Raw genomic sequence first — 13,747 nt, 5'->3', positions numbered from 1 at the left:
CCAGCTTCTGTTTCCCTGACTGCACACAAGCATACCATTGAACTAAATGTGATTCCTTTAAACACTAGCCTGCTATTTCATTTGGCGCTCAAAGTAGCTTGCTTGATCAAGGGTCTTTTGGGTTCTATATGGCTTTTGCTTTGTGCTTTTTTTTTAATTTGGTAAGAATAAAAATAAATAAGTACATAATGTAATAAATAAAGTAAAAATTTTGGGGCTGGGATTGGGGCTTAGCGGTAGAGTGCTTGCCTAGCATGCATGAAGCCTTGGGTTCAATTCCTCAGTACCACATAAACAGAAAAAGCTGGAAGTGGTGCTGTGGCTCAAGTGGTAGAGTGCTAGCCTTGAGCACAGAGAGGCTCAGGGACAGTGCCCAGGCCCTGCATCCAAGCCTCAGGACTGGCAAATAAACAAACAAAATAAAAAATTTAAGAATATTGGTGACCCAATTCATATAGGTTACCTGCAGACTGGCAGCTGACACCTTTCAGAAAGCAAAGGGAGATAAACCCTGGGTGGGGAGGTACTGGGTCTCAATGGATGAATGGTCCACTCCCTATCGTGCTCTTCTGAGGCACTGTCTGCATGATCTTTCAGTGGTCCTTGGAAGAATCTAAAACTAGGCGCAAGGGGCTTATTTCTACAGTCCCAGCTGCTTGGGAGGTTGAGCCATAAGAATCACTTGAACACAGCCTGTGCAACAGTGTATCAAGATCCTAGTTTTAAAAAACTGGACTTGAGGGCTGGGAATATTATAGCCTAGTGGCAAGAGAGCTTGCCTCGTATACATGAAGCCCTGGGTTCAATTCCCCAGTACCACATATATGGAAAACGGCCAGAAGTGGCACTGTGGCTCAAGTGACAGAGTTCTAGCCTGGAGCAAAAGGAAGCCAGGGACAGTGCTCAGGCCCTGAGTCCAAGGCCCAGGACTGGCAAAAAAAAAAAAAAAAAAAAAAAAAAAAAAAAAAAAAAAAAAAACACAAAAAAAAACAAAAAACTGGACATGAAAATATGCCCATGAAAAATGTCTTGATGTGTGGTGATGTCTCAATAACTTGCTTCCATAGAAATTGTAGGAAAAGCTACAAACTGCAAAGACTCAGCTGCATAATGGTACACTCAGACCGTTCTGGCCCCAGAACCTCCTAAGTGGTTTCCTTTGTCCCCCTCCCAGGTAATTGAGAAGAGCTTGAGTGGCTGGTGGTACATTCAGATGGAAGATAAGGAAGGATGGGCCCCAGCAACCTTCATTGACAAGTACAAGAAGACCAGCAATGCCTCCAGACCCAATTTTTTGGCTCCCCTGCCCCATGAGATGACCCAACTTCGACTTGGGGATGCAGCAGTGGTTGAGAATAACACAAGCAGTGAAGCAATGGGACCCTCCAGGCCCCTCCCTGAGGCACCACATGGTCCTGTGGACTCTGGGATGATTTGGTCCAAAGATTGGAAGGGAGGAAAGGAAGCCCCGAGAAAGGCATCTTCAGATATGTCCGCATCCGCAGGCTATGAGGAAATCTCAGACCCGACCCTGGAGGAAAAGCCTAGCCTCCCTCCTCGAAAAGAGTCTATCATCAAGTCAGAAGGAACACTGCTTGAGAGGGAGCGGCAGAGAATGGAGCAGCACTGGTCTTCTTCACCCAAGCCTCCTGGCACGATTTTGCCAATGATTCCAGCCAAGCACAGCCCTCCAGCCCGGGAGAGCAGGAAGCCAGAGCACAAACTTGACAAAAGCAAGTTATTCCAACTGAAAAATGACATGGGGCTGGAGTGTGGCCACAAGGTTTTGGCTAAGGAAGTAAAGAAGCCCAACCTCCGGCCTGTCCCCAAATCCAAGGCTGAGCCACCCGAGGAAAAGCCAGGAGCTGCCCCCCAAAACCCATTCCTGAAGTCCAGACCTCAGGTTAGGCCTAAGCCATCTCCTTCCCCAAGGACAGAGCCAGCTCAGGGTGAAGACCAAGTGGATATCTGCAACCTCAGGAGTAAGCTCAGGCCTGCCAAGTCCCCAGAGAAATCCTTGCTGGATGGGGAGAACCACCAGGCTTCTGGGGGCCAAGATGTGGCCTTGAGCCAAAGCTTCCTCCCCAGGGAGGGACCTGCACAAGCCCAGGACAGGCCTGGGAGGCAGGAGGGGCTCAGCCCAAAAGAGATGTCTTGCAGAGCCCCTCCAAGGCCAGCCAAGAGCACAGATCCTGGGTCCAAGAATATACCCACGCCTCTCCAAGAAGCTACCCAGCAAAGACCTGTGGTCCCACCCAGGAGACCACCTCCCCCCAAGAAAACATCATCATCATCCAGGCCCCCCCCAGAAGTCAGAGGGCCACAACATGAAGGCAATGAAAACAAGGGAGCTCCTACTCCAGGCCGTGCCCTCTTGGTTCCTCCCAAAGCCAAGCCTTTTCTCTCTAACTACTCTGTGAACCAAGATGACATACGAGGCAAAGGTGGGCTAGGACCACGTACAGCCAGCAAGATGGTGGAAAACAGGGAGGGAGGAGCTGCAACCTCCTTCCAGAAAGCTGATGGCTTGAAAGATACTTTGTATGTTGCTATGGCCAACTTTGAAGGAGACGAAGATACCAGCAGCTTCCAGGAAGGGACGGTGTTTGAAGTCCAGGAAAAGAACAGCAGCGGCTGGTGGTTTTGCCATGTCATCAGTGGAGCCCCTTCCTGGGAAGGCTGGATTCCTTCCAACTACCTCAGGAAGAAGCCCTAGCCTGTCCCTTCCTGCATGGGTCATTCTATCACTGCTGATCTACCCAGCCTATTTAACAGTCATCATAATTTACCAGGCTCCGTGAATTTCAAAGGAAGGGGTGCCCAGTAGTGCTGTGGCTTCTTCCCTCCCATGATGGAGTGAGTGGCTGAAATGACAGAGGCCCTGGAATCTGACCCCCACCACCTCAGCAACCCTAGAGACTCAAGCCACAGCTGACGAGATGAAAATCCACATTGGCTTCTTGCCTTGAAAAGAAAGATTCTTAGTCCACTCAGTGACACTGCCACCTGGCAGTGGGACAGAGACTTCTCAGGCTACTAGACCCAAACCTGGCACCCTGAGAAACCCTAGATAATCTCTTGTTGCTTGGAGGCAGCATGATAAGGGGCAGTCCCCCAAGTCCATTGATGCCTGGCTCCAAAGTCTCCCTGAGCCTAGAAGCCTGTGGCTTTATTCATTGTTTCCACAATTCCCGGCATAGGGAGAACTGTCCTGTAGAAGTTGACTCCATTGCCAATCTTCAGAAAGTGTCTTCTTCAAGTCCTTGGGGCCTTCAGCTTTGGAGGCCTCACCAGATGCAGCTATCCTTGAAATGGTTCTGGAGACCATTTCACCTCCTGTCTTCTGCCTTGGGACTATGATTCATCCTAAAGATGTAACTCCAATCTTGAGCATGTTTCACTTTCCTGTTGCAGACTATCATCCAACCAAGGGTTTTTAAATGAGAATTCCTGACTCCTTTTTGGGGCTTCTCATTTTTACCTACCTGGAATAAGAGTCTCCAAGCTCATTTGAACAAGGGAGCATTTGAAAGGCACACAACTCACAAGCACACCTTTGCTGAGTAGCTAGTTGGTGCCAAATACTGTTCTTGGCATTTTGCATTCATGGTCTAACCCTCACAACTTCCTTGTAATATTATACCCATTTTCTACTTAGGAAACCTGGGCTCAACATGCCCCGCCCCAGAATGCAACAAAGAGGAAGAGGAGGAATGAGGGTTCAGGCCTCCCTGACTCCATAGAGTCTGTGTTCATCTTGTTCTGTGTTCATGCTCTTTGGCATGAGGAGCAGGTGGCCAAGTGGCTTCCTTGTTACATGAGTGATGGTACTCATGGATGCTACCTTCTCCTCCCTCCCAGCCAACCTGGACTCCCAGCTGCTTCTCCAGGGCAGAGGATGACCCTAGTTCTACAGGCACAGAGCTCTGTTTTCTGCTTCTATGCTAGTGTCCTCGGGGATAGCGCATGTGGTGCAAAGGGAGCTGAAGGTTGTCCTGTTGGCTCTGAGGGCAGCTGGCCCTCTATAAGCTAAGCATAGATAGCAGCCTATCAACAGTGGCTCTGTAAGTAGACAAGCTCCCTGCTCCTCTAACATGCTGGGTGGTGAAACCTAGGCCAGCCACTTCACATATTTTCACAGATAGGGCTAACAGGCCCCAAGAAGTCTCCCTTAGTCAACCATGACCCAAGGTTTCTAACTCTCAGCCCCAAACTGCTTCTACCTATAAGCTGGCTACTTAGGAAGGGAAGGGAAAGAAAGGGAAGAAGAGCAGAGATGGACCCTTCTCATTCCACCCATCCTACAGAAAAGGAGACGACTCTGCCCTGCTGTGCTGTGCACTGCCTGCCCCAGAGTTCCAATTCAATGTTTATTGAAACCATGCTTTTAAAACCACAAAGCCAGTTTTCCATGGATGCTTGCATCTACATATAGTGCCAAAGGTTTTGTTCCTCCCCTGGCCTCTGCCACAGGCTCTGGCAGCTTCTTCAAGCAAAGAGATTTCCTCTGGCCTTAGTAACTTATGCCCCTTCCTCCTCTGCTCAACCTTCAGGTCCAAACCCTAGATGGTCTTGGGACACTGCCTGAGGCAACTCTTGCAGGAGCTTGGGAGATGATGGTAGTTGAAGGAATATGAGACCCCTGACTTGGGATGGTTGTCTTGTCTTTTTTAACCCACTGGGTTCAAACAGCATCTGTAAAGCTGTTTGGAAGAGTCTTAACTACCTTTCAAAAGACAAAACTTTCTGATATGCTTTTGGCTTTCCATGACCTTTTCAGATATTTTGTGAATGCTATGTGCTAGGCACTGGGTAGACCAAGGTGTGTGTGACGCTACCACTGCTGTAAAGAATTTGAGTTCTTTCTACTGGCTCCATTCAAGAAGAGTTCTTATCTGTTTCCTTTGCCCAAAGGTGAAGAGGGAGGACGAGTAAGCCTAGCTTCCTGTGGCAAGAATGTTTTTCTGCAGATGAAGGAATGCCTTTTTTTCTATTATTATTCTGGCATGAATGATAGATACAGGAGGAACATTCCTTCCTGTGGTTGGGGAGAATTCCTGTGTCTGGCTCCATCTGCTTTAGAGATTTGCTTAAGTTACAACATCTACAATTATTGCTGCTGGTCTTTGAGTAATGATAGATGTAATTCCTACAGGGTCTTGGACTTGGAAAACATCCAAGGCTCGAGTAGCAATGTCCATACCAAATACCTGACAAGTTACAAGCACTTGGACACACTACTGCCCTTAGCTAGTCCTCACAGCAACCCTCGGGGTGACTAGTATTTGCCCTTAAGTGTGGCCTAGCGCAGAGGGTAGAGTTGAGTGTCCATACTCCAAATGGTGGCCATGCTAAGACAAAATCCCTGAATTTTGTTCTCATGTACATGAACTTTCCTAGTGCCATCAGCAGTGAAGTCTGGCTTATCTTCATTTTCTTTTCTTTAGTGGTGTTGAGCCACAGCACCACTTCCGACTTTTTCTATATATGTGGTGCTGAGGAATCGAACCCAGGGCTTCATGTATACAAGGCGAGCACTTTACCACTGGGCCATATTCTCAACCCTCAGCAGTGGAGTCTGTATGGAGCTTCCAAGGGAGTCAAGTGGCCCAGCTTTAGGTATCTCCCCTTCTACCCCTTGGGCAAACATTTCAGTAGGGCTCAGGCCAAATGTCAGCCCAAAGAATGGGCAAAGTGGGATTCTTTCTTCCTGCTTACTGCCTTATGATGACCACTGTCTCTTAGACCCAAGGACAAATACACAGCTTGTAGAGCCACAACATTTTTGGAAAGTCTGAATGTGAGAACCACATTTGGACTTTGCTCAAATTTTTGCTAGGAATCACTTTGCCAATTGTGAGTTTATATTATTTTTCCAGGCTGAGATCTGAGGATCTGAGCTTCAGCCAGAACACATTTATTGCCCCTCCTAGCAACTTGTTAGAGCCCATGCTAGCTAGGCTTTTGATGTTCTTTTAAGCTTCTGACACAAGGCTGCTCCATAGACTTGATGTCTAGAGCAAACTTCCTGGCCTTATACCGTCTCTGAACCTACTGAGAATTTTGGTATTGGTGGAAAGCAGGAGGACACACATACTACATTAAAGGATAAGTGTTGAATTTCTATGCCTTAGGACAGACTTTGGGTTGAAGAGTAGAGACTAGTACTTATTACCAAGTACCTCTCTCTGACTGGAATAAGGAATATAAACTGTCCCTGCCTCCAGTTTCTGGCAACTTGGCATCATGAAGAGCAAGGCTAGGGATATAGCTCAGTAGTAGAGCTTTTGCCCAGAAAGTGCTACCCTTTGCTTCTATTGCTAGCACTGAAGATAAAGAATGGGAAGTGCTGGTTGGGCTACTCACTGACAGGCCTTGCCCTTCTCTTTGGACTGTGGCAGTGGTACTTAATAGCCTGATATGTGTATGGCGGTCTTGTCTTCCTTTCTGGTTGTCCAAACTCATTCTTTGAACTTGAATGGTTGGGAAGTCAGCTTACATTGAGGCCCAAGGGTGCAGGCACCCTCTCTTGGCCTGGAGGAATCAGTCCTAACTTAGATCAAGTTCTAATAGCTAGACTAACCCCAAATAGAGCTATAGAGTATAGATGGGGGCTCCCAGCTCCTCACCTGCCAAAGACCAAAGACTGTACTGCCCAGCTCCTAGGGGAGCTGTCTGGTTTCTGGTGCTATCTTGCTAAGGTACCGAGCCCATCATCATATGTTTTGTTTTGTTTGTCAGTCCTGGGACTTGAACTCAGGGCCTGGAGCGGTCCCTGAGCTTTTGTGCTAAAGACTATTGCTCTTCCACTTTGAGCCATAGCTCCACTTCTGGTTTTTTAGGTGGTTAGTTGTAGATAAGGGTCTCACGGGCTTACCTGTCCAGGTTAGCTTTGAACTGTGATCCTCAGATCTCAGCCTCCTGAGTAGCTAGGATTACAAGTGTGAGCCACCAGCGCCCAGCCCTTCCCTTCATTATGTTGTAACATTCCATCGAATCCAGAGTGCACCTCCTTAGCCCCAGTCAGAGACAAGGGGCTCAACTTCTTGAATAGATCAAAGTGCCATTGCCAGTGGTCTTTACTTTCACATCTTCTATACATTTTTTTTAATTGCCCCTACCAGGCTTACTACAGCAATAAGCAGTTTTAATGCAACAAAAGTATACATATTTTGTCCCAGTGTATGCCTGTTGATGCCTTTGTTCCCTGTAATTATTAGTAGCACCTCTTTTTCTTATAGGAGTCATGATAAACTACAGTCATCTTAGCCATAAGCCACATTTTCTGTCCCAGGGACCCGTTGAGTGCCTGGAACATGTCTTCTCCCCCTCCAGGAACAGTAGACTCTCAAGGGCATTGTCTCCCAGCTGTCAGTCCATAGGACAGTGGAAGGGTCCCTGGTATTTTAGCCTTTCTCTTTCCCTCTCAGTAAACTGACAGCTTCTGGTAGTGGGTTTTTATTCCTTTTAACAGAGAAAACCACAAGTATGTAATAGGAAGAGGAGGAGGAGAGGGGCAGACAACTAACTGGCTGTAGCATGTAGAGACTATATACTTTAACATTAGACATTTTCTTTTTTAAAAAAATAATAAAGTGCTTGACTGGTTTCAAGCTTCATTGTGAAAATAGAGTGTCTGTGGGTTTTATTTGGCTGAAGACAGGGTAAGTAGCTTCATTCCTTGGCATCTTGGTCTTAGTTTTTGCGATCAAAGAAAAGAAACCCATGCAAGCTATGTTTAGGTGTTGCCTAGAAATGATTACTCTTCCCTGGGCTCCTAGGGCAGTTTCATTCTTTTAACTACAGTGTGCCAAAGCCAAGAGGAAAAAATACTTATTTTCTGGGTCCTCTTTACATATCTTAACTCTGAGCCTGAAGACAGAAAACGCCATGTATCTAAGGAGTCGTGATTCTTGGGAGGCAATAAGACATTTGGCTTCCCTGGGCTTAAGGTCTGCCTAAACCACCTGGTGTGAGGAGGTAGAGGGCATGGTCTGATGCTTATTACTTTTCCAAAAGCAGATCCAAAGCAACAATCAACCTCAACCTCAAATGAATCTTTACAAAGTACCACCCCCTCACTGCCTTCCCTGGGAGAGAAAACAAGCGGGGTTTCTGATCAACTTCAAAGGGAGGATTTACATACAGCACTCCCCCCCCCCACACACACACACCCTTTCCAGGAAACACTGTAAAGAGGAACATGTGTGGCAGACCTTGCTTCAAATAAAAGTCAATGTATTAATTCTTGTTTCCTTATGAAAGAAGAAAATGTGGCTCTTGCCCTCAAGGGTCTTGTTCATTCTAGCTCTTCCAGACCACTACAACTTAAAGTATGAGTGCAGGACCGAGGACGGTTTGAGCGCCCTAAGGTGAGGGTGAGGGGTAAAAACTGACAAATAGTCATAAGCTGAATCTCCCAATTTCACTTCTTCAGGGCTGTGTGCTCCACAGCAGGGGGCCCCTTAGGCTTCCCTCTTCTAATGTTTCAGGAAAGCCAGGCCTAAGGTGGCCCAGCTGTCACACCCTCACACACCCCTCCCACTTTTCTCCCCAAGAGGTCATTAATGGTGAGTCACGTCATGGAACCATTCTTTACCACTTGGGGTCACTGATAGTCCCTTATTCTCTATTTTGGTATAATTTGACTGTTTTAAAATGGTAACATGAAGAATTTGTATTTAGCAGTGTTCTCTTGCCCGGGCTTTGAAAATCTACTCACAGGACTCCTGTTTCATGCTTGCTGTTACCAAGGCAGAACAAGGTGGGCTTCATTTACTGCTTTCTTGGATTGTGTGGAGACCTAAAAGTCTTCCAGAAGTAGTCCACATGTGGTAAGGGCCTGTCCCCATGTTCCTCCAGAGGGGGACATAACTCAGCTGTGGTCTCATCCCACCTGTCATGAATAATCTGGAATTCCTGTCTGGTAGGTTGTGAGGTGAGGGTTTCTGGCTCACTCTTACTTGCTTTTGTTTTTTTTTTTTTTTTTTTTTTTTTGTGCCAGTCCTGGGCCTTGGACTCAGGGCCTGAGCACTGTCCCTGGCTTCTTCCCGCTCAAGGCTAGCACTCTGCCACTTGAGCCACAGCGCCACTTCTGGCCATTTTCTGTATATGTGGTGCTGGGGAATTGAACCCAGGGCCTCATGAATACGAGGCAAGCACTCTTGCCACTAGGCCATATTCCCAGCCCTCTTACTTGCTTTTGGAGGCAGCGTAAACACTGAGCTCTCCTGCCTAGACTGATGATACAGAAAATGCCTCCTCAGGTATTATAAACCAGCTGCTAGCTGGGGTCCTGCTGTCCCAAACAAAATTGTGGATAATCAAGTTCTTTCAGTTTTCCCAAGCCCTTGAAAATATTTGCAGATGACACTGGGCAGTGGCAGTCAGACCTGGGCTTTTTGACAGCTGGAGTAGCATCATGGAGTTTCAGCCCAAGGCTCCTGAGAGCTAGGAGATGGAGGCCTGTTTGTTACAATGCCTCTGATGGAGCCATCTCTGCCAGATGACCCCCAACCAGCTGCCACCCATTCTGCTTTCTCCACTGTCTGCCACCTGCCACCCTGATGCTATGGTTAGTTTTGCTCAGGCAGCTCAGCTTGCCAGACTTACTGCTGCCCTACTGCCAGGGCAGTTTTCCCCTGCCAGTGCTGCTGCTTTTTCATGTTACTGGCTCAGCAAAGGTGGGCAAGATTACTTTAGAGAAAAAGCCTGATGTAACACTGGGTTGGGGGCAGAGGGAGCAAGGAGTATATCTCCTAGATGCTCATGTGAGATGAACAGCCTGTTTATATACAATGGAAGGGGAAAGGAACAGGGTGTCTACACCCATTATGGTACACTCTATTATGTAAATGAAGGACAGGGTTTGAACCATCACAAGTCTTCTGTTGACCCACTTGCATGATGCAGAAATGGCAGTTGTGGCAGTTGGTCTTCTGTTGAGCTGAGTCTGGTAACAAGCTGCTTGCTGGGTCTATACCTCCTGGAGCTGGAGTTATTAGGTTATCTGGTTGGTAGCCCTTTGCTCAAGTCAGCCAAGGCACTAGAAAAGGGTATAGCAACTGTCAGGGAGTTAGGTCTCCCTAGCCCTGAAGACATCAGCATAGTTTAAGGGGGGAAAAAAACTTCAAAAGGGTGCTTACAGCAAAGATTTATCAATACTTTTAACAGTATTTATTCAAAATAAACTTTGCAAAGTAGCAGGTGGCTACTTAGGAGGCTGAGATCTGAGGATCATGCTTCAAAGCCATCCCAGGAAGGAAAGGCTATGACACTCTTATCTCCAGTTAACCACCAGAAAAATCAAGTGGAGCTGTGGGTCAAACTGGCAGAATGTTAGTCTTGAAAGAGATCAGGGACAGCATCCAGGCCCTGAGTTCAAGTCCCACAACTGACAAAAAATAAAAACTTTGCAAAAAGGATGTCTACAATAAAGGCATATCGTAATAGCATTTTTTTTTTGGCCTGTCCAGGCCTTGGACTCAGGGCCTGAGCACTGTCCCTGGCTTCTCTTTGCTCAAGGCTAGCACTCCACCATTTGAGCCACAGCACTACTTCCAGTTTTTTGGTGGTTAATTGGAGATAAGAATCTCACAGATTACATAAGAGAACATTTCTTTTTGGACACAGTAATAGTATTTTAATATTTAACTGCTCTGCTTCTGTCCCAGTGAAATGATAAAATTAGTTTTTAAAAAAGTAGACTAGTTAGGGGGGAGGGAGGGGGGCATGAGGGACAAGGCAACAAACAGTACAAGAAATGTATCCAATGCCCAACGTATGATACTGTAACCTCTCTGTACGTCAGTTTGATAATAAAAATTTGAGAAAAAAAAAGTAGACTAGTTAGACAAGATTGTTTACATAAAAATATGACTTTGGGGGGGGGGTGGTCATGGTGCCTGAACTCTGAGCCTGGCTGCTGTCCCTGAGCTCTTCAACTCAAGGCTAGCACTCTACCATTTGAGCCACAGCACTACTTCCAGTTTTCTGGTGGTTAATTGGAGATAAGAATCTCACAGATTTTCCCATTCCAGCTGGCTCTGAACTATGATCCTCAGACCTCAGCCTCATGAGTAACTAGGATTACAGGCATGAGCCACCGGCACCTGGCTACAATATGACCATTGTAAAAGATAATTCTGAATCTCTGAAAACTTTATTCTCTTTTCCTTCTCCTTTCCTGTCCTTTTGTCCTCTGTTCTCCCCTCCTCTCCGCCTCTCCTCTCCTCTGTTTTCTCCCAGACATTTTATGTTTGAGGCACATATTAGTATTCATGATTTCAAACCCGTGTGGTTTAGAATGTGTGTGAGGCCCCTCCGATTGCCTTCAGCTGTTGTGAGAGTATAGGCCTGTACCTATGGCTCAAGCCTCCTTAAATCTCAGAAGGCTGAGATTTAAAAATCATACTTTGAAGCCAGTCAAGAAAGCCCAAAACTTTTGTCTCTAACCACCAAAAAGCAACAAGGGGAGCTTGAGTGGTACAGACTTAAGCAGAAAAAGCTAAGGGACAGCAGCCAGACCCTGGGTTCAAGTCCCAGTATTGGCACTGGTACAAAAAGTTATATCTCAGGGCTGGGAATATGGCCTAGTGGTAAAGTGCTCACCTTGTATACATGAAGCCCTGGGTTCGATTCCTCAGCACCACATTTATAGAAAACGCCAGAAATGGCGCCGTGGCTCAAGTGGTAGAGCATTAGCCTTGAGCAAAAAGAAGCCAGGGACAGTGCTCAGGCCCTGAGTTCAAGCCCCAGGACTGGCAAAAAACAAAACAAACAAAAAGTTATATCTCCTTAGTCTCCTTAGTCTCCTGAGTTTTTTTTTTTTTTTTTTTTCTTTTTTTTTTTATTTATTTATTTTTTTTTAATTATCAATTGAACATAAATTTTTTTTTTTTTTTTACAAGGTGCTGTGCAAAGAGGGTGCAGTTACATAGTAGGGCATTGTGTACATTTCTTGTGATATCTTACAACCTGTTTTCCCATCCCTTGTTCTCCTGAGTTTTTGAACAGTTTAATGACATTGAAGTTAGGGCCTAGGTTCTGTTCCTGAGGTCTTTTGCTCAAAGCTAACACTCTACCACTTCTGGTTTTTGAGTGGTTAGAGATAAGAGTCTCAAGGGGACTTTTCTGCCTAGCCTGGCTCAAACCATGATGCTCACATCTCAGCCTCCTGCGTAGCTAGGACTATAGGCGTGAGTCACAAGTGCATGAATATGTTTTTTGGGTTTTTTTCTGGTCATTGAACTCAGGGCCTGGGTGCCATCCCTGAGCCTCTTTGTGCTCAAGGCTAGCTCTCTACCACTTGAGCCACTCTCTTTGTATTCTAGAATGTTCCTCCATCTGGATTTGTTTTTTGTTTTTTTTTAACAGCATTTTTTTGTCTTTTTGGTACTGGGGATCAAACATAGCACGTTGCACTTGCTAGGCAAGCGCTTTGCCACTGAGCTTCATCTCAGCACCTCCATCTGGATTTGACTGATACTTCCTGGGCATTGCAATCAGATCATGCATTTCCAGTCAGAATATGACCAAAGTGGGTCAAGTCATTCTCTGGAAATCCCACTTAAGATGTACATGACATCCCTCTGTTCCCCCTTATAAAAATTTTAAAGCACATACATACACTCAGAGAAGGCATTGTTCCTATAGGTGTTCAATTAATTGCACCATATAGTAGATGATGTTAGATATGAAATAAATATGACAGTTGATAATCACATCCCAATAAAGTTTGGAGCATTATTAGTGACTGAATTTTATAAGCAAGGAAACTAGATTCTGCAGAAATGTAAGGTCATATAGAAATACAAGATGCCTCCTAGGAGTTAATAGCAGACCTGGCCCTTTGCTGCTACATGACTGTCCCTGGGAATGAGTGTTAGGCAGGGTGGAGATTGCTCTCTCTAGTGCCAGCTTCTCACTGCTCAGCAGAAAACACTCATTATTTGGGTGCCTACCATCTGTTTAGTAGACATTGTAGAAGTGTTGTTATACGCAGTTTCTACAGGAGATTCAAGACAAAGCAATCTCTGCAAACCTTCATTGGCCAGCTCCCTCAGGGAAGTTTGGGGCACAGCCCTTCTGTGACTCAGCCCCTGATGTCGGAACAACCTCTGAAAACTCACAGAAACATCAACTGGCGGGAAGCTGGTGGTTCATACTTGTAACTTTAGCTACTCAGGAAATTGAGATCTGAGGCAGTGGTTCAAAGCCAGCCCCATGAGACTGATCTCCACTTAAACACCCAAAAGCTGGGAGTGGAGTGAAGCTCAAGTGATAGAGCCCTAGCTTTGAGCAAAAAAAAGTTTAGGGACAGAGCCCACACCTGGATTTCAAGCCACAGGAATGGCGCAGGCGTTTCCCACCCCACCCCACCCCCATCAACTGTGCATAAAGTCCTTTAAATGTTCATTCAGGACCATAATTGAGGATGTTGCTAGTTCTAAGTCTTCCTTAGCAAGCTTCTATTTACCACAAGGCTTTCTGTGCTTCTATATAAATTCAGGGTTTTATTTATTAACCGTCATATTTGATCATTAAATGAATATAGAGACCTAAATTTTTATTTTGGACTATTACTGTAAGCTAAGTTCCCAGATGTGAAACAACCTAGAGTCAACGGGTATGGATATTTTTAAGGCTTTTGATCTGCTGTTGCCAAATTACCTTGCAAAAAGACCGAACCAATTTATACCCCTACCAGTAGTGTATGAGAATAGAATTAAATGCAAATCCCAAACTG

General features: G+C 45.9%; 1 protein-coding gene across 1 annotated transcript in view; it reads left to right on the top strand.

Moving 5' to 3' along the window:
• Sh3pxd2b (SH3 and PX domains 2B) overlaps positions 1 to 4,225 on the top strand; it is a 62,235-nt gene extending 58,010 nt beyond the window's left edge. The window contains exon 13 of the mRNA XM_048333993.1: positions 1,175 to 4,225. Within this exon, the coding sequence (XP_048189950.1) occupies positions 1,175 to 2,716 (1,542 nt within the window). The 3' untranslated portion in view covers positions 2,717 to 4,225. The remainder of the gene's footprint in view (positions 1 to 1,174) is intronic.
• Positions 4,226 to 13,747: the final 9,522 nt, after the last annotated feature.

The sequence above is a fragment of the Perognathus longimembris genome, chromosome 25 (genome assembly GCF_023159225.1).
Source record: "Perognathus longimembris pacificus isolate PPM17 chromosome 25, ASM2315922v1, whole genome shotgun sequence".
NCBI lineage: Eukaryota > Metazoa > Chordata > Mammalia > Rodentia > Heteromyidae > Perognathus > Perognathus longimembris.
The sequence above is the reverse complement of the archived record's forward strand: the minus strand, read 5'-3'. Positions and strand labels throughout refer to the sequence as shown.